General features: G+C 39.2%; 1 protein-coding gene across 1 annotated transcript in view; it reads left to right on the forward strand.

Moving 5' to 3' along the window:
- Positions 1-10,416, forward strand: part of TSHZ1 (teashirt zinc finger homeobox 1) — a 55,206-nt gene extending 44,790 nt beyond the window's left edge. The window contains exon 2 of the mRNA XM_021530859.3: positions 5,831-10,416. Within this exon, the coding sequence (XP_021386534.1) occupies positions 5,831-9,015 (3,185 nt within the window). The 3' untranslated portion in view covers positions 9,016-10,416. The remainder of the gene's footprint in view (positions 1-5,830) is intronic.
- Positions 10,417-19,667: the final 9,251 nt, after the last annotated feature.

The following is a 19,667-nucleotide window of genomic DNA, read 5'->3' on the forward strand; positions in this document are numbered from 1 at the left end:
CTGAAGTGACAGCCATCTTTGAGTACCAGCATCTTAACTGACTTCTCTTTCATCATCCATGTTAGAGAAATAACATTTTCGACAAGGTGTTGGGTTTTTCCCCCCCTTTTCTTTATTCTTTCCCCAGCCCCCCTTCACCCCTTAGTTAGAGCACCTGATCAAAAAATTATTTCTGACAAAGATTTCCTGCTCCAAATTAAATGAGCTCAAGGAGACGGTGCATTTTCACACAGAAAGAAAGGGAAACGTTGATGTTGGAAGTTAATGAATCTGGGAGGAGAGAGAACATTATTGAGACTGGATAATATGATCTAACAGCTTTCCTTCTTCTTATCCTCCCTGTAAAGAATGTATGGAAGTCAGTTATGTGGCATGATTCTAACATCTGTCCTACCCCATAATGGTAATTTGTATAAGTAATGGAAACAGGTTAAATACTTCCATTCTAATGTTGCCAGCAGGGATGAAAATGAACATTTCAATGAAATAATCTCGACAGAGCAGGGAGAGGAGGGGTGGATGGACTGATTCATCTCCAGCTCTCTTTGGTGATCTGAACACTAATGAGAACGCTTGAATGTATAGTTTATCAGATAGAAGGGGAAGAGCAAGTAAATTTCTCAGATTAGAATCACTGTGAAAATATACCCACATGCAAGCTGCTTCGTTCTCCAATTGCCAGCGTTGGCTAATAATTTGCAGCATTCATTTTAAAGGGATAGAGGAGAGAAGAGAAAGAGTGAAGGATCTTTTTGTTGGCTTTTAATGGGATGCCTTTAAGGGTTATCATTCAACCTGCTAGAAGCACGGAGGTTGTTCTTTGTACCTTATCTACTTTTCAGACCCATTGCATTAGAATTAGAGGGTAGGCAGTTCTAGTATTTTGCCCCCCATTTTCTGCAATTAGAAATGAAAGATACAAACCTCTGTAGTAAGGTTATCTGGTTGTCTCATATTCTCTGCTGCTCCTCAGCCATTGTCATAACTAAGCCATATTTTTCCACCATAGTGACGTTGTAATACAGACACACACACATGCACACAGATTTGTAGCATCTGTGCCAGAATTTTATATGAGCATTTGTATACACTAATACAGAAGATTCGCAAATCTTCCAGCACGCGTGTTAAACTCTCACAATGTGAGATTTTGGATTCTTTTGTAAAACTCTCATGGTTCTATATTCTGGAAACGTGTCTGTAAATGATTTGGGTATTTTCGTCTGGCTCCCGTTTTCTGTCATGAGGGAGATGTGTGGCTATAGATTGTCTTTTCTAGTTGTACTTTTTTTTTCTAAGATATGAAATGTGTTCTTGTGTGCAGTGAAAATCACCCCCAGCCTGGAGTGCAGTTTGTGCAAGGTGACAGTGTGGGCTGTGAAAACTTCTGCAGCTGCTGTCTCCTGTTGGCTGGGTAAATATTAGAAGCTGTAGCAATACATCTGTTGAAGAATGGTGAACACTCACATTGTGCCACTATTGTTCAGTCACAGAGTAGGCCCTGATTTAGTGAAGAATTTTAGACCTAAACCTATCCCTATTTGTCAAAACTATGAAATAGGTATTTCAGTGAAAATTATTTCAGTATTCAATTCCTTTACTGAACTGTGACCTTCACTGCTTTGGTGTTTCTTCTGAATAAATTTATTTATTTGGAAGATTTAAAATTGGGTCTTCAAGAGCTTACTGCATTTAATTTTGTAGACTACTAAAACCATAAACAATTATTACTTTTGGTGCTTTTCAAAATAATTTATTCAATGTTGAATCCCTTTTTGAATGAAAGAGAGTACCTCTGCAGAGACAGATTCCTTCAAAAGCATAGTTCCAAGGTTGTGCAAAGGTTTCATGCGAGAATATTTGTATTTTTAACCACATCCTTACATTTCAGATCTCTGTCTGCTTTTTCAAACAATGGATGTGTATTTATAGTGTAAATATTCTCACTGAAGCAAACACAATGTGCTGTGCTACTCACATGTACAATATATAGCATCTCATGTCCACTTAGATTAGAATGCACAGCTTTTAACACTGCTCAAAGATGACAGTATATCTATGGGGAAGCATTGGCATCCAGAAGGCACATTTTATAGGCACAAAAAAATAATACCAAGAATTAATAGGAAGAAAAGAAATACAAAATCCCCCCCCACCAATTTTTTAGTTGTCTAGAATTTGAAGGTTTTTCCCCCTTTTACACCTTGCATTTGCCTCAGTCTGTCTAGACACAAATGAGAAAGAAGAGAAAAGCTGGTGCTAAGTTTTGTAATTTCTGTACTTTGAATATAGTTATTGCTGAGGAGGATCATTGCTTGTATCTGCTCTTGATATTTTTGTGTGGTTTTGGGACATGTGTAAACCAGCAGTACCTTTGCAGATGCAGGAATATCTGGAGAAGATTGCTGAGAGTTGCTCAGTCACAGAAGGTTATGTTGTCTGAAATCTGTCTGTTGATCTACATTTTGTAATTTAGAATCTGAACATCTCATGCTTTTATTTAAGGTAGAATATGAGTTCTCTCTGCAAGTAATTATAATAGGAACATTTTTGCTGTATTTACTGAATTTTATTTATTTGTCTAATTTCTGTGAGAATTTTAGTAAAATGTACATGTTTTTAGACATTAACATTCTTCCTTTTGTTTGCTTCTCTGTTAGCTCTTACAGAAACCTTTTCAGTTAGAGAATTGCACTGACCTTGCAAAATACCATATGTTGAGTGTGCTGCTATTCATCTCATAAGCATTAGTAGTCTTGAATGAACAGGTATTGTCTGTATCCTATGATAACCAGAGATGTTAAATAGACTATTTTTTTATTGCAGTGACAGAAATTAAACATTACAGATAAATTACTATTTTTTGTTAAGAAGCATTATTTCTTTGTGACTTTAGATACATGTACAGACATGTGGGTGTGCACATCATACAAATTCAGGGTTTATTTAGAACTGGCTTAAATTCTGAAATCAGAGAAAATCATTGTTCTGGCCATTCTTAACCCTTATATTTGCAGTATATGTTGGTAAGGGAGTAAACTCAATCATTTAGTAGCCTCAGCAAAACCAAAGAGTAGAAGAAGTCTGTAAAAGATGGATACTCCACCCTGACACTCGGTTTCTTTGCTTTGGCAGTATAACACGGACCTTACATGTAGTTATAATGTTTCTTGTGTGGTTTATCTCCTTTTTATTTTTATGATACAGTGCAAAAGTATGAGAATAGAAAAAGCGCCATCATAAGTAAATAAAGAAAAAGACATGGCAGTGGATCATTAGAGTTTTACTTAAGCAGATATATAGATGGTTATATATAGCAATTATAAAAATATGTATTTATGGAATTTAGAATTAAGTAAAGAGATGTAAGCAAATAATTCATATGGTTCTTTACATAATGCTGTATCAACTACAGGAACATCCAGCATCTTACAACAGTTTTTTGCACCTAGTTATTACAAATATTGGGATGTGAAAATTAGAGAAAAGTGGCATAGTTACACTGTGGTTAGTGAGAATAAAGCTGTTCATAAAAGCTTGAAATGTGTGTCCTCTCAGTTTTTAGCTTGTACTTGTTTTGGTTTTGTTTTTTTAAATAAAAATGCCAGATGGTAACTGCGCATTATTGTGCATTTTAGGTCTCAAAGGCGTTTATTTTCTGTTTAAAAATAATTTCAAAATTAGAAACCATATTCTTCTTTAATTGTTCTTTGCTTTTCTGAAACTTAAAAATGTATTGTCTTCTGCCATTAAAAAATACTGCAAAAGGTGCGTTGAATTAGACGGCTAAGATATCCTAGACTGCAGCTGGGGAGTGCATTTTACGTTGTGTACCTGCAGTTCAGAACTGCAGCAGTCCTACCATCCTCAAATATCTGCAGAGTGTTCCAACAGCAGCATTGCTGCAAGAGAGGGAAGCTGGCTGCTTTCTGAATTCTCTTACTACTTCTGTATTCTATTCTTCATTTTATGGACAACATGCCTTTTGGAGAATATTTTCATCTGGTTTTACAATGCTTTTCTGGCACCTTCCTGGCCTTTGACTCCAGGATTATTTCTAAATTTTATTTATTGTGCTTAGTACTTACCTGTCCTTTTAAACATATTAGAAAACACTTGAGGTTGATTTATCTGTTTGGGCCCTGATTAGAACTTTTTTAAAAACTAAAAGGTCAAATTATCATCTGCAAATATTGACATTTAGAGGACAGGCGAAAAATGCAATGGGCATCTTGAGGTTCAGTACAACCCCAGTACTAGATAGTATTTTCCTACTTCATTTTAAAGATCAGACTGAAGCAGTTAGGGCCTGCATAAAGACTGAATTGCAAAGGTGAATACATAATGCAGTACTGACCGCAATATGTTTCAAAGAGTATTCATATTGCAATGAAAGAAAATTCTTTTTATTTTTCAGAAAAGACATTTCAGAATATGTTAGCAGCTGTATACAAAAAGAAGCTCGACTTGTGCTTATGCTTCCCCCAGTTGAAGAAGACCTCAGCTTTGTTAACATAATAATACATATTTTCTTCATACCACACAGGAGCAGAAGTGCCTCTTTTCTGGCTTGCTTTCAGTATTGTGCCATGAAAGGACACAGGACACATTTCAGCATCACTTGCTGTAGAGTTCAGCTGACAAGGAGGCACTTTTTTATTCAGTTACTGAAAATTGTTCATAATCCATATTTTCTACCTTGACATTCTTATAAATGATCTACATTCCATTGGCATTGTGATTTTTTACGCTTCTTTTACAAAACTGGAGGGAAATGTGTACAACTATGTTTTCTGCTTTGCAATGAAAGTATACATTTATCACTTAGGTACATGTAAGTCACTTCTGTGAATTGAGCCCTTGGAGTAAATGTGTTTTGATGTAATGGCCATCTGCTCATGAATATCACATTTGCTAGTTTAGCAAATAGTTTGATATAGATAAACACATAGTTTGGTGAGATCATATAGTTTCACAGATAGCAATGCAATAGGAAAATTTTATATTTTCCATAAACCAATAATCAAGCTACAATGGATATCTCAAGGTTTTTGTTTGTTACTTTAAGAATTTAATCTCTAGCATTTACTTTTAGTTTCTGACTATTTTTTTCAAAATGGTAAATGCAGGACCCACATCAGATCATAACAGGAGGCAAACTACATCCTTCCCATTTCAGAAAACAATCAGTTTTTCTTCTCTTTTTGCCTTTCAAAAATGAAAACTGTTCTGCTCTCAGATGGATGCAGTACAGCCAGACACCAAGAGACCCTGGGAACAGCTGATCTGACACTCTTGCCCTGTATGACTTCATTAGAATCAGGTATCAGTGACACAGAAGTGGCCCCTGAAGCTGTACCTAAAGCCAGTTTGCTAGAAAAGACAGAACTGACAAGACAGAGTTGGTCAAGACAGTGTTTCTGAGTGTCATGGTCTGAGGGATGCAGGCCAGCTGCAATGTGTTACACATACATATGTAGCGCAGTAGATGTAGTTCAGTATCAGGCCATTTTTTAAAGTTGATAAAAACTAGTTTAGTAGGCTCTTTGTTTGATTTCAGTTTTGATATTATGGCATTTACTGTGGTCCTGGCACATATTTTACTGCTGAAGTCAAAGTTTATTCTTCAGTATCACTGATATCAAACTGTAACCATGACAGAGTGTGTGGATTTATAGGAGGAGTATGTGAGTGATGGTGAGTTTGGGTTTTGGATGTATCTTCAAAATTTGTCTTCATGGTTACTGTTTTTAGTGCAGGAGATCCATGTAAAATGTGCATGTTCAGTAACATTGTCTTGTTTCCCCCCATGTCCCCTCCTGTATTTTAGCATATGTTCCTGAGGAAGAATTGAAAGCAGCAGAAATAGATGAAGACAGCGTGGAAGATGATGGGCTGTCTCTGGACATCCAGGAGAATGAGTATATGTGCAATGAAGAAGCGGAGATCAAAGAGGCTCAAAGCTACCAGAACTCCCCAGTCAGCACTGCAACTAATCAGGATGCAGGCTATGGTTCGCCGTTTAGTGAAAATAGCGATCAGCTGGCCCATTTCAAAAGCACTTCCTCTAAAGAAGAGAAAGAGGATCCTCAGTGCACAGACAATGTTTCCTATCCACAGGACAGCTTGGCACAAATAAAAGCTGTATATGCAAATTTGCTTTCAGAGACTTGCTGGTCCAGTTTAGCTTTGGACTTAAAGAAATCCAATCCAACCACCAGCAACAATGGAATCAGCCAGAATGAAAACATGACCAGTACAGATGCCAATGCCAGTTCTCAGAGTACTTGTACTACTGGTACCAACACTAGTACCATTACAACCACCAGTAGTACTAGTAATAGTAATAGTAACAGTGGTGGCTCGGGTTACGACTGGCACCAAGCTGCGTTGGCTAAAACTTTGCAGCAGACGTCGTCGTACGGACTTCTCCCAGAGCCGAGTCTCTTCAGCACAGTACAGCTTTACCGGCAGAACAATAAACTCTATGGGTCTGTGTTCACCGGTGCCAGCAAGTTCCGATGCAAAGACTGCAGTGCAGCCTATGACACGCTGGTGGAGCTAACAGTGCACATGAATGAAACTGGACATTACCGTGATGACAACAGAGACAAAGAAGCTGATAAGACCAAGCGGTGGTCAAAGCCTAGGAAACGATCGCTTATGGAAATGGAAGGCAAGGAGGATGCCCAGAAAGTGCTGAAGTGCATGTACTGTGGGCATTCGTTTGAGTCTTTGCAAGACCTCAGCGTCCATATGATAAAAACAAAGCATTACCAGAAAGTGCCTCTGAAGGAGCCAGTACCAGCCATCACCAAATTGGTCCCTTCTACCAAAAAGCGAGCACTTCAGGACTTGGCTTCACCTTGTTCACCTGAGCCAACAGGAATCACGGCAGAAGCTTCACTGAGTGAGTCTGCAAAGGATCAGAAAACTGCCAACCCCTACGTGACTCCGAACAACCGCTATGGCTATCAAAATGGTGCTAGCTACACTTGGCAGTTTGAGGCACGCAAAGCCCAAATACTGAAATGCATGGAATGTGGCAGTTCCCATGATACTTTGCAGCAGCTCACTGCTCACATGATGGTCACTGGTCATTTCTTGAAGGTGACCAATTCTGCTTCCAAAAAAGGCAAACAGCTAGTGTTGGACCCAGTGGTGGAGGAGAAAATACAGTCTATACCTCTTCCACCTACCACCCATACAAGGCTACCAGCCTCCAACATTAAAAAGCAGCCTGATTCCCCAGTGGGCTCCACAAACTCGGAGGAAAAGAAAGACCTAGAGAAGGAAAAGCTGGTGGTCACTGAAACAGAGAAAAAGATTAAAGAAGAGAGTGAGGAATCTACAGAGAAATTTGAGCCAACAACTTTGTATCAATACCTCAGAGAGGAGGACCTAGATGATAGTCCTAAAGGTGGAATAGACATATTGAAATCCCTGGAGAACACAGTGACAACAGCCATCAGCAAAGCCCAGAATGGAGCCCCTTCCTGGGGAGGATATCCCAGTATCCATGCAGCTTACCAGCTCCCGGGAACAGTCAAACCCCTTCAGCCCGCGGTGCAGAGCGTTCAAATGCAGCCATCCTACGCAAGCAGTGTGAAATCACTGTCGTCAGAACACAACGCACTCATCCATTCCCCAGGCAATCTCACACCCCCACCTCACAAGAGCAATGTATCTGCTATGGAGGAACTAGTGGAGAAAGTTACAGGTAAAATCAACGTGAAGAAGGAAGAGAAACCTTTGGAGAAGGAGAAGAGTTCTCCAGTTAAACCCATGTCACCTGCTGCTAAAGAAAACAAGGACTTCCCAAAAGCAGAAGAAATAAATAACAAACAGCAGCCAAAGAAGAGCTCTGAGTCTGAAGTTCAGAAAGTCAAAAAGGATAGTCCAGCAGAAGCACATACGCCAAATGGTACAGAGCCACTTAAAACAAAGGTTGCAAATGGCTGTAACAATTTAGGAATTATCACAGATCATTCACCTGAGCCATCCTTCATTAATCCATTGAGCGCTTTACAGTCCATTATGAATACCCACTTAGGCAAAATTTCTAAGCCAGTAAGCCCCTCTCTGGACCCTTTGGCCATGCTGTACAAAATTAGTAACAGCATGTTGGACAAACCCATTTACCCAACCACTCCAGTCAAGCAGGCTGATGCTATTGATCGGTATTACTATGAGAACAGCGATCAACCTATTGATTTAACTAAGTCCAAAAACAAGCCTCTTGTTTCCAGTGTGACTGACTCTGCCTCATCCCCACTGAGGGAGAGTGCCCTGCTGGATATTTCCGATATGGTGAAGAACCTCACAGGGCGTTTGACACCCAAGTCTTCAACTCCCTCTACGGTGTCAGAGAAGTCTGATGCTGATGGGAGCAGTTTTGAGGAAGCTCTGGATGAACTGTCACCAGTACACAAGAGGAAGGGCAGGCAATCCAACTGGAACCCTCAGCATCTTCTGATCCTTCAAGCCCAGTTTGCTTCCAGCTTGAGGGAGACCCCAGAAGGCAAATACATTATGTCGGACCTAGGTCCACAAGAGCGGGTACACATCTCTAAGTTTACTGGTCTTTCCATGACCACAATTAGCCACTGGCTGGCCAATGTGAAGTATCAGTTAAGGAGGACAGGTGGAACTAAATTTTTAAAGAACTTGGACACAGGACATCCTGTTTTCTTTTGCAATGATTGTGCCTCTCAGTTCAGGACTGCTTCTACATACATAAGTCACTTAGAGACACACCTAGGGTTTAGTTTGAAGGATCTGTCAAAGTTGCCACTTAATCAGATTCAAGAACAACAGAATGTTTCAAAAGTCCTCACAAACAAGACTTTGGGCTCACTTGGAATTGCCGAGGAGGACTTAGGCTCCACATTCCAATGTAAGCTCTGTAACCGAACTTTTGCAAGCAAGCATGCAGTCAAACTGCACCTTAGTAAAACACATGGCAAGTCCCCAGAGGACCATCTGATCTATGTAACTGAGTTAGAAAAACAATAGCGTCCAGGTAAGCAGCCAGGTATGCAAGTGACCACAGGAACATTGCACTAAACTTCTTCATAGTACTGCACTAGGCCTGACCTGAGCCTCTGAAATCAGTCTTACTTTTGTTGCTGAACTGCCTATCTGGACCTTGGTTTTTCTTACACTTATTTTGTAGTTATATTTATATGCTCTTTGTCTGATCTGTGCATGGTTATTTTTTTGTTTCTGTTTTTATTTTTTGTGAGTCAAAGTCTGACCTTTATTTTCAACATCTGTCCTTGATGTTAAGCTATCTTTTGTAGAATATAGTGGGAGACACTATTGAGAGACATTAATTTAGCCGTAAAGAAAGACACAAAGAACAATGATAAAGAGACATCCTAAAATTACAAAGTTGCCATGACAATAAAGGTCACAGAACCTGGTAGTGTCAAGTTTTAACCCTCTGAGAACTGTAATAGCATTTCTGTGCCTTTCCCAGTGACTAAATAAGTAAATAAGGAAAAACAAAATAAAACAAAAGGCTTAAAGGCATTTCATTCAAATGAAAGCTGTGTCGGAAGCAGGACTTTTTTTTTTTAATGAATGAGCTTCCTTTTTTTTTTTTTAATGCAGAACTGGTTTGTGAAGATATTGTGCATGCAGTCCTTGGAAGAAGGAGAGCTGTGTAGTACTCAAGGGGTTAGAAAGCCACAACTGTATAAGTTAAATAATAATTTTTAAAAAAGCAAACCAATTTGCCACTATGCCCAAACTCTCTGGATGCTGAGAATAGCCACTTTTTGGCAAAAGGAAAAAAAAAGTATGCAAGCTGTTATTTAAAACAAATGTAAAAATGCTCTTTCCTTTATTTTTTTTTTTTTTTTCTGTAAAATACTGCAGTTTATAGTTATTTACAAATGTTAAGCTTTGGTACAAGCTGACCTTTCTATAGTGTGCTGCATTGGTAAATGAAAACAAACAAAAAAATGGGGCAAATGTTGGATTCTGTTCCTTGTAAATTGCCAGCATCAGCTTAAAAAAAAAAATACATGTTACATATCGTACCATTTTAAACTGTTCAACTTTCTTTGTACCTTCTGGCTGTATGCTTTCTCTTTTAACTTTTTATATTGTCATTTTATATTCAATTTCTGTGTATATAATGTAAAACCACACTTTTTGAATAAAATTTAGTTCCTGCAGCTTGATATAAATAGAGGAATTTTACTGGCACCTGCATCTTTCCAGATGCATGTACTTAAAGGAACTATCTGACAAAAAAAATAAATAAATAAAAATAAAGCAAGCAATGCACTATGAATTATACATTTTGATGTTTTATCATTAATATTGTACAGTACATTTTGGTTCACACAATTAAATCCACTGTTTTCTCAAGTGTAAAATAAACCCACATGCAGTTCTTGATTTACATACATTGTCATGTCGTCATTATATTGCCTTTGAGGTGTTACTCCAGCTCTAAGAGGCATCGTTTATATAATCAACCAGCAAAAATCTATTTGAAATCATCTCTCGTGATCTGTGTGCTGACGTGTCTCGCTCAAAGCTGTAATGCTGGTAACCTCTTAGAAGAGATCTGCAGCAGGTACTCACTGCAAAAGGTACGTAGCCAGAGCAGTGAGGGGCATTCTGCTCCTTTCTGGGGTAGAAGAGAGGCTGCAGAGGTTTTGGCCAAGTTAATTTCCTTATTCTGTGCGACTGTACCTGTAGTCATTTTCTGTGTGCATTCAAAGGCCATCTCCTGCCTCCCTTCTCTGGTGAAGCACCTTTTGATTTCAACAGTTCCGTAGTCAGAGGCTGTGGCTCCTGCCCCTGTTGGATGCTGCAGTGCTGCCTCTCTGGCATCAGTGAAGACCTCAGAGGCTTTGACACCAGTTTTTACTTACAGTACAAGGAGGCAGACCTATGTTTCTCTGTACTTTTTAAATATTGCATTTTGAGGTAAGCTGAGCGCTATCATATCAGGTGTTCCCCTTAATCTTTATTTCTGTTCTGTTGAATGCAGATGTCATTTAGAATGTAAAAGAGAGCTGTCAGAGCCTTCACTTCTCTATCTCCTGAGTGCTTTGACAGTTACAGTGTATGAAAGCCTGGGATCTGCTATCCATTACACTTTTTGGATGGGCTATTAAATATGAGGACCTAGAGGGGTTTGCTTTCACGTGGTATTAGTGATACTATTATGTTATATATACTTCTGTGTACATATTTCTGTGTATATTTCTGTTTCTTCTTGGTTCTTTTGAAAGTAATTTAAATGTAAAATCTTTGCTTCCAAATACAGCATGGTTCAACATTTAATCTTTACTTTAGCTACAACTCCAGAAATATCCATGCACTGTTCTGTTCTCTGAAAAAGCCTATCAGGTCCAGGTCAGTTACATTTACACGGTGTTTCTAAGTAGTGCAAGAAAGTGCCATGAGGGTTTTTGAAAATCTCCCTTACTTCTTTCACTGCTAACTACCTATGTCCTTCAGGGGATCTAGCCATTTAGACATTTCAGTTCAATTACTGGATGATTATGTGCTTTGGGCCCAAGGGGTGGTGAGGAAGAAAAACAGTCAGGCCTATGGCCATAATACAGAGTCCTTAAATAATAACCCTTTGAAGTTTTGTTTACTTTCCCACAGGCCTGCAAACATGTGATTATAAAATATGCTGTAGTACATTGCAGTAGTGTGTGAAAAGGTTGAAAGGGAGAAATAATAGCTCTAAAGTGGGTTTGAATCTAATGTAAATCCATTAAAACTGATTTTGAAACATGGCATGTAAAGTGAGTTCTCAACACCAGGTGACTCCCTCGAGAGGTGTTTATGACATTGCTAAATCCGTTCAGTTCTGATAGCTTCAGAATTGGACAATCACTCATCATCTGTGCCACTGTCTGAAGAAAGTCCATTTAGAATAAACCAGCAGCTTTACCTGGCAACTATGCTGATGTAACACTTTCTATGACTGAAATATGGAGTAGATGAAAATTGGAGGGCTCTGATGGTTCACCTGCTTAAGAAAATGAAGTACAGTGACAGTATGATCTTTGTTATTTGGATTTTTGCCACTTCTGTTTGAATATTGTATTTCAGAAAAAAATTCATTTTCAAAAAAGGAATTGCATAGTTCAAAACTGAGTTATTCTTTTTCCCAGATTTTTTTTCCAAATTTATTGCCTTCTTTATTTTGATAAGATTGCAACAAAAGTAAGTTTGTGCTATTCTATGATAACTTCTAAAGCTATTGGATGGAAGAGACCACATAGCCTTTCAGGACTGATCTTGAAGAAAAGAAACCTAAGATTTTTAAAACCCATCATAGCCTCTGGAAGCCTGTATACCTGTTTTGTGATGTATGCAAAATGCAGTGTGTCTGATTCTTTTTAGAGATGTATAAAGCTCATTTTTTTTCAGCATTACATTGCTGGTGTTCACGCCTTAGCTTGTATCTGTTCTTAGAGCGGAAGATCTTTGCTTGTTTTTGCAGGTTTGATTTCTGCTTTGGTGCATTTTCTATGTTGCTGTTTCAAAGCTGATGCAAACCACTGGAAATCTGGGAGATCTGTGCTCTGACAATGTTATTCTGAATGAAATACCCCTTTTTTTTTCTTTTTTTTTTTTTTTAAATAGCATTTTGTGGGTTATTCACTAATGTCTTCTGCAACATAACTTTGTCGCAGCTTTCTCTGGATGGTTATACTAGTAATATTGATGCCAAATATAATCCATCCTTTTCATGGAAGCTACTAAAATGCAATTGCAATTAAGCATAAAGGCATAAAATATACATATTATCTTTTGTTAGACTAATCAAGGCACAGTGCATCAGCATTTGCTTGCACTTTCCAAAACCATCTCAGATTTGTGTGTGATATTCTTTAAATAATATGGCAGGGGTCCTGGTTAGGAGACCTCCAAGGAGAGGCCAGTTTCCATGTGGAGTGTTCTTGCAGCTCTGTAGGTGTTGGTCTCCTGGCTGATGCAGTATTGAGTTACTCTCCCAGCATGAAAGTAGCAGGAAGTGGGATTTCACCATCTGTTCACTGAAATTTAAAAGCAGGGTCCTTTTTGGTCCGTGGATGAGAACAGAATGCTAACCCAAATTTACTGGCCAGATACTAATCTCTATAATATGATTCTTCCAAATTTTTGTTTTCCCTGCTCTTCTGATTGAGTTTCTTCTTGTAATGATACATGTGGCTTTGTCTAGTTTCTCTTCATCACTCTGTGTACTCAGCTTGATCCTACAGGTAGGTGGAAAGACCACATTTTGGGATGAAAGATGCTATTCTAAGTAGACGGTGATATCATAGGTAAGTGAAAATATCAATACTCAAAACTGGATGTATTGTTAAAAAGGGGAACATTTTACAAATCTAAGATGATGCCGATTACCTCAGGTTAGTATAATTTATGAAATGTGCTTCTTTATCCCACATGTTCATTAACTCTGTTTTTTGACTGGTGATATAGCAAAACTGATTTTAGAACAGTTTAACACCAGGAGGTCAGGACTGCACACACTGATAGTGACTAGTGGACCTAGCTATTTTCAGACAACCAATATTAGAATGTGCAATGATTGTAAAACCTGTAGAGCTTCCCACTAGGAATGAGAAGCTCAAATTACTCTCTTGTGAAGATCCCTTATTTTTAAACACCTCTACAGTGCTGAATCAGGGTCAGTGATGTCAAAATGCATCTAGTAAGATTTATCCTAACTACTGCAGCTGTTACCTGGGCTTTTTTTCCCTTCCTTGTGAAAAATAAAGTTTAAATTTTATTTGTTATACCCAGGTTATCAGGATTTGAATGGTTTTTACTTCTGGATAAACTTCTTAGTATAAAACATTCAGAGAAAATTAATTGTTAAAATTATTAATTCTTTTTAAAGAAGCATTTCTCAGACTAAAGTGTTCAGGGCACAATGTGTTGACGATCACTATAGCATAAATCTGAACCAATTTAATGTAGTGAAAGCGTACTGTATTCAGTTCAGAGTGGTTGTGTCAGCACTGTCTGAAGTTGCAGGTTAAAGCCTGACAGGTTCCTGACCAGGCTTGTCAGATGTAAGACACCTGTGGTTAAATGCCACATGGTCACTTGAGGAAGGAAGGTTGGAGTCTGGTTGCCTGCAGCCCATCTGCTCTTCTATGAGTCCAGAGCTGATTCATTTGCTCAGAACAGCATACATTATGAAATCCTAGAGGCTGGTGGGAGACATTAGGCAAATACAGACCAACCTACAGGGTCATTCAGGTGGAAGTCACCTCTCTTGGTACACATGGCAACTTGTCCAAAACCACCCCTTTAAGAGTGTGTACAAATTGAAGTTTGCATTAGTTTGTATTACATCATGAACCACTAAACTGTATTTCCTACCCAAAAATTACACCCATGGTGGTGAAATCCAGAAAGGTGTATGCTACGGATCATGTAGTCAGAAATAGTGCCCAAAGCTCATGACCAGCAGCTAGAGGTGTAGCCACTAGAGCATGCTTTTGGGCATAGTTCCTCACTCCCCAGAACACTTATCATCACAAGAAGTAGTTGAGTTCCATGCAATATGATCTGGGATGGAAGATCCAATAGCTGAGTGCAAGCAGTTTCTTTAAAATAAGTTCACTAGTGGACTGGTAGGTGCTAAATCAGTTTGGCAAAACATATTAACCTGCCAGCTGACACATCAGTTTCATTATATCATACTGTGTATCACCACGGTTTCTTTATCTCATACCGTGGATCACCATTCACCCCTTGACTTTCCTTTTAGTGAGGTTTGGATACTCAAACTGAGCAGTGATGAGACCAAATATCAGTCATGGTAAATTACTTAAAATTACTAGGTTTTGTATTTTTGAATGGCGGGATAGGATGCTTTATCTTGGCAATGGGCATTGTCCTCAGATATAGACTGATTGGATCAAATACCATTTGCCCCATTCTGCAGCTAGTGGAGATCATTGCTGTAAACTCTTGCAGATGGTCTCTGAAAAACAAGATTTCTGCCATTTTTTCCTCTTTCACCCAAGAACTGCACAATGTATTGGGACATGCAAAGAAACTGTGGTTTAACCTGAGCATTTTTGAGGAGCAGTGTTCTGTCAAAACTAACTGCCTTCTTCAAGTCCTGGTTAGGCTTAGTTTGTCACTGCACGGTTCCAATGTGTATCATCTTATTTGTTGTCATGGAAGCACTGCTACAGGTTCAGTGTCAAGAGCATCATCTTCTCCTCACTCTCCGCCCAGCCTCCAGCGTAATAAGGAAAACTGGCAGACTAGCTCTGCCAGTCACTATTGCTCTTCAAGGAGTTGGAGGGTGGACTGGGAGGGATAGGAAGAGGATAGCAGGGGATTTTGATTTTGATAAAGTTTTATGTTTTCAGAAATGTCACTTTGTTCATATGTCTTTTCACTCTAGCTTAACCCACTATGTATAGCAATACAAGAAGTGGCTCCTGAAATTGCTATCATTTGGCTTCAGGGTCTTTGACATGTAATTTCTTAGTACTTACAAAGGTGAAAAAGTTGTGTAGTAGGTCACTTCTGTTCATCTCATGTTCCAGGTGAAACTAGACCCATTGTAGGTAGGATGTGAGATTCATTAATAGCTTTTCTCATTGGTAAGTGACTGGTATAAGTCACTCCCTGGGCATTTTCATTCTGGAGTTTTTTTCTCAATTTAAACCAAAGTACTTCGGAAGCAATTTAAGCCAAACTGGAAAAAGACACTTTTATTCTCTAATAAGAAAATCTGCCTAGGGCAGATTTCCCTACTGTGGCAGGGAAACTGTGTAATACTACCAGTGTAACTGTAATGGTTTAACTGGAAAATTTTGCCAGTAAACAAGCTTTGAGTTTATTAATGTGCAAATACTGTCTCTAAAAAACATATGGAGGCTCTGACACTGTCCACAACGGTTATGAACATTACTTCATAGTCCAAGGTCAAATGCACTCAGCATGTTTGCAGTGGGCATGCTGTATTAATAATCACAGGTAGTAGTATCTGAGTGTGTAGCTTGATGATGAAGTGTGGTTCAGGGAGGGACTGTATAGCACTGTGTGTCTTTATGCTCAAGGGAGAGTTGTGTTGTTGGCTGTCTTTAAAGCGCTACCTTGCTAAAGTTTGTAGCATTTAGCATTCAGTGTCTGTTATTTCTTGTCACCACTTTTCTTTGGTGGGATAATGTGAAAAACTGGATAGCTTTGCTCTAAAAAAGGTAGCAGGTCTAGACTTAAAATTGCACAGGGTTATCCTCTGCCCAAGTTTTAGGGGTTGGTGACTATCACATTTCACATTTTTAAGTGTGCTTTGACAACTGGGAGTCTGGAAAAGTGCAAAGAAGAAACGGGACTTCTGAATTACAAAGAATGGAGTCTAATGATCGGCAGCCATCAGATGGGTAAAAGAAGCACAAAAAGAGAATTAGAGCTCAGATATTCACTGCAAGAAGGACAAGGTGGGGAAAAGAAATTATAGAAGAATAATTAGTATTAGCAAGAGCAGATGTCAGAGATTTTCAAAGCTAGGACTGAGAGCGGTGAAAAGGAAAAGGCTGCAAGGCCTGCTTGCCTTTTAGGAGACAAAAGGAGACCTAGCAAGGTAAAGCTCAAAGGGGCTCTGTGCTGGGAGATATAAGCATACCTGAGTGATGTTTGGGAACCTCTCTGACCTCCTGCAAAACACATGGAACGAGGCTGAATTTGTCTCAGGGTTTTGTAGTGGACAGCTGAAATATATAATGTAAAGACTTCAAAGCATTGTCTGTTTGGAAGCTGAAGGATCAGGGAGAAGGAGGCGAGATAAGGATGGGAACCTGAGCAAAGAGTTTGAGTGAGGTATGATGAGGGCTCTTGCTGTTGCATACAATGGGGAGAGGAGCAGAGAGGAAAGCTTTGCATGGGGACAACTTAATGGTTGTCTTGTTGCTGCTGGTTGGGGTTTTTTCCCACTTCTGCATTTCTAAGAGCAATAACTACATCAAATTTGTATTGTAATAGCAGAGTCCAAGGGCCTCAGTATGCTGGTTTCTGAAAAAAAGCACACTAACTGTAGCTACCACCTCATTTAAGACAAGGCATAAGAAGAGAGAGTAAAAGCCATCAGAAACAGGGGAGAAGATGGTGCAATTTCATAGGCTACACATGTACATAAATCGAGTGCTTGTGAGTCATTTAATTTTTAAAGACTTTATAATATATGTGCTGCAATCTCTACTGGCCATCCACCTAGCTGCTCAAAGTTGGCAACTTCACTATTGATATCTGGGCATCATTTTAAGTGAGCACTTAAGGTTGAGTATCAAGGGAAGGTATTTATAGTTTCAGCAGAGTGGGTTGATAGCTATTCCAGCCCCAGATGGGAATTGGGTTACATGACAGATCAGGCTGCCTTCCAATTTTATCCAATACTAGCGATAAGGGGAGGGGGGAGGGAGGACAGCTGCAACCGTATAGTCCTTCTAGGGTTAAAGATCCTAATGCTTTAAAGAGAATGTCTAAAAGAAAATTTCTTTCTGAAATAATTTATGGAAATGCCGTGCTCCCTTTGAAGGTTCCATGTCACTGCATGGCACTACGCAATGTTCTCTTTCTTCACCTGTCAGGCAAGGACCACCTCGAAGAGTCTCACTGCTGATTACTAGTTAATTGTCATTAATAAGTGACAACTGACATTATGGGGGCTTAATGCAGAGAGAACAGAAAAGAGCCACAGATATTCTAATGAGCTGACTCCTACGTGCCCTCTATTGTTGTCGAAAATGAGGAGCTGTCGTCATTGTTCAGGAGATGGGCTTCAATTGCTCTGGAAAAATATTCTCTTTTAATTTCTTTATGCATAGATAATTCCTGGTGCACTCTCTCTCCCTCTCTCCGTCTGTCTCTCTTGTTCTTTCTTTCTCTCTCATACACACACACAGAGACACACACACACCTTTCTGTGAACACAGTGAAAACTTCCACTGATGATGTACAATATGTATTAAGATACAGTAAAGCTTTTTAAAGTATTTTGATCTAGGCATGCAAATATACAAGCATATGTGTACACACACACATACAGACTATCTACACATAAATGCAAATCACAAAGATGTTTATTTAATTTTTAAAACTCAGGCAAGAAGTGGGAACAAACAACTTCCTGAAGGAAAGGAACCAAAAGGAGATGGTCAAGACTATAGCAGCTGATGTATGAAGTCAAGATTGAGTAAATCCTGTTCTGCCCCTAGAATGAGGAGTTTTGAAGTGATGGCAATGAGCAAATACAGATTCCTGATACAGGTACCTAAAATTAGGTTCTTGTTCCTTATTTAAATAGTAGCTTAATGACTTAATGATTTTCAAAACTGTCAAACAGGCAGGAGCTCCCTGGGAGGCGGTGGTGGCTGCGGATGCTCAACACTGCCTGCTGAAAGTCAAAACCATTCTTTGCACACTTTCAGAAAATCTCAGCCAGCAGAGGGCCAGAAATTTGGGGGAGATGCTTTAATGAGGCATCAAACTTCTGGTAGCATTTCTTGAAAAGTAGGAGTTTTGCTTACACTAGCGAAGCATGATCAAACAAGAAGCATGATAAGCTTACTTGTGTGCAATGCCAGGTAAAATATATGCATAAGCATACAAGAGACTCTCTACCTTTGCAGATTAGGGATAAGCAGGGTTCTGAGGGTGCTGCTGACAACAACAACCAGGAACCTTTCCACAAGTTGGGAATTCATCCATGATTCTTGAGGTAAAAATTTAGGTGAAACAAACAGAAGCCAGAGTTGTTGTTACGATGATGTCAGCTTCTCCTACCAATTGTGGAGCAACCCAATCACCTGCATCAAATCTCTTAAGTATGGACAGTACTTGAAGTTTAAATATTAGAAGAGGAATTTCCTATTTTTACCAATAAATATCCAAGAATTTCCATTCTGCAACAATAAATTTAATGTCTCTAACATTTAAGGCTGAGTGGGTTTGCCTGTGAAGTGGTTTATTCGGTGTCTTTCAACTACCTGCACAAGGGGGAGGGCCCATCATTTTATGGAGAATTCCATTTTGATTGCATAGCTTGAGTTTAAAACTCAAGACTTACAGGAAAGAAAATGAAAATGAGATGCCTCTCATATTGTGCTTGCAGCGAAGACATTCATTAGTATTCTCTGTCTTTCTGCCTGCCGAGGCCCAAACAAAAGATCCAGTCTGGAACAATGGCCTGAAATGAGGAACACAACCAAAGAGGCCATGCAGGAAGCCTTCTGTTTCCCAAGGTTTGGGGACCTGGAGCCAATATCTAGTGCCCCAAGCAGATGTGTGGAAGTGGAAAATGCCTCAAATGACAGTAGGTTTTGGGGGTTTTAGTTGTTGTTGTTGTTGTTTGTTTGTTTGTTTTTGTGCATTTTTTTTTTTTATGCTGGGCTTCCCACTGTGAAGTCAATGGATACCATGCCTTACATTGCCATAGTGCAACTTGATGAGTCCTAATTCCCAGCTCTGTATGTGACTTTGGATATGACCTCTCTGTGACTGAATCTACCCGTCTTTTAAAGAGATGAGATAATGCCTGTGTGGCAGAGAAGACACATGCTGTAATCTGTGGTGAGAGTTTGTAATACTGCGTAGAAAGCACTTCTTGACATTGCAAAAGTCTTTTCAGTTACTGCACTGTCTTTAAAATT

This window comes from Lonchura striata, chromosome 1 (assembly GCF_046129695.1).
Source record: "Lonchura striata isolate bLonStr1 chromosome 1, bLonStr1.mat, whole genome shotgun sequence".
Classification (NCBI taxonomy): Eukaryota; Metazoa; Chordata; class Aves; order Passeriformes; family Estrildidae; genus Lonchura; species Lonchura striata.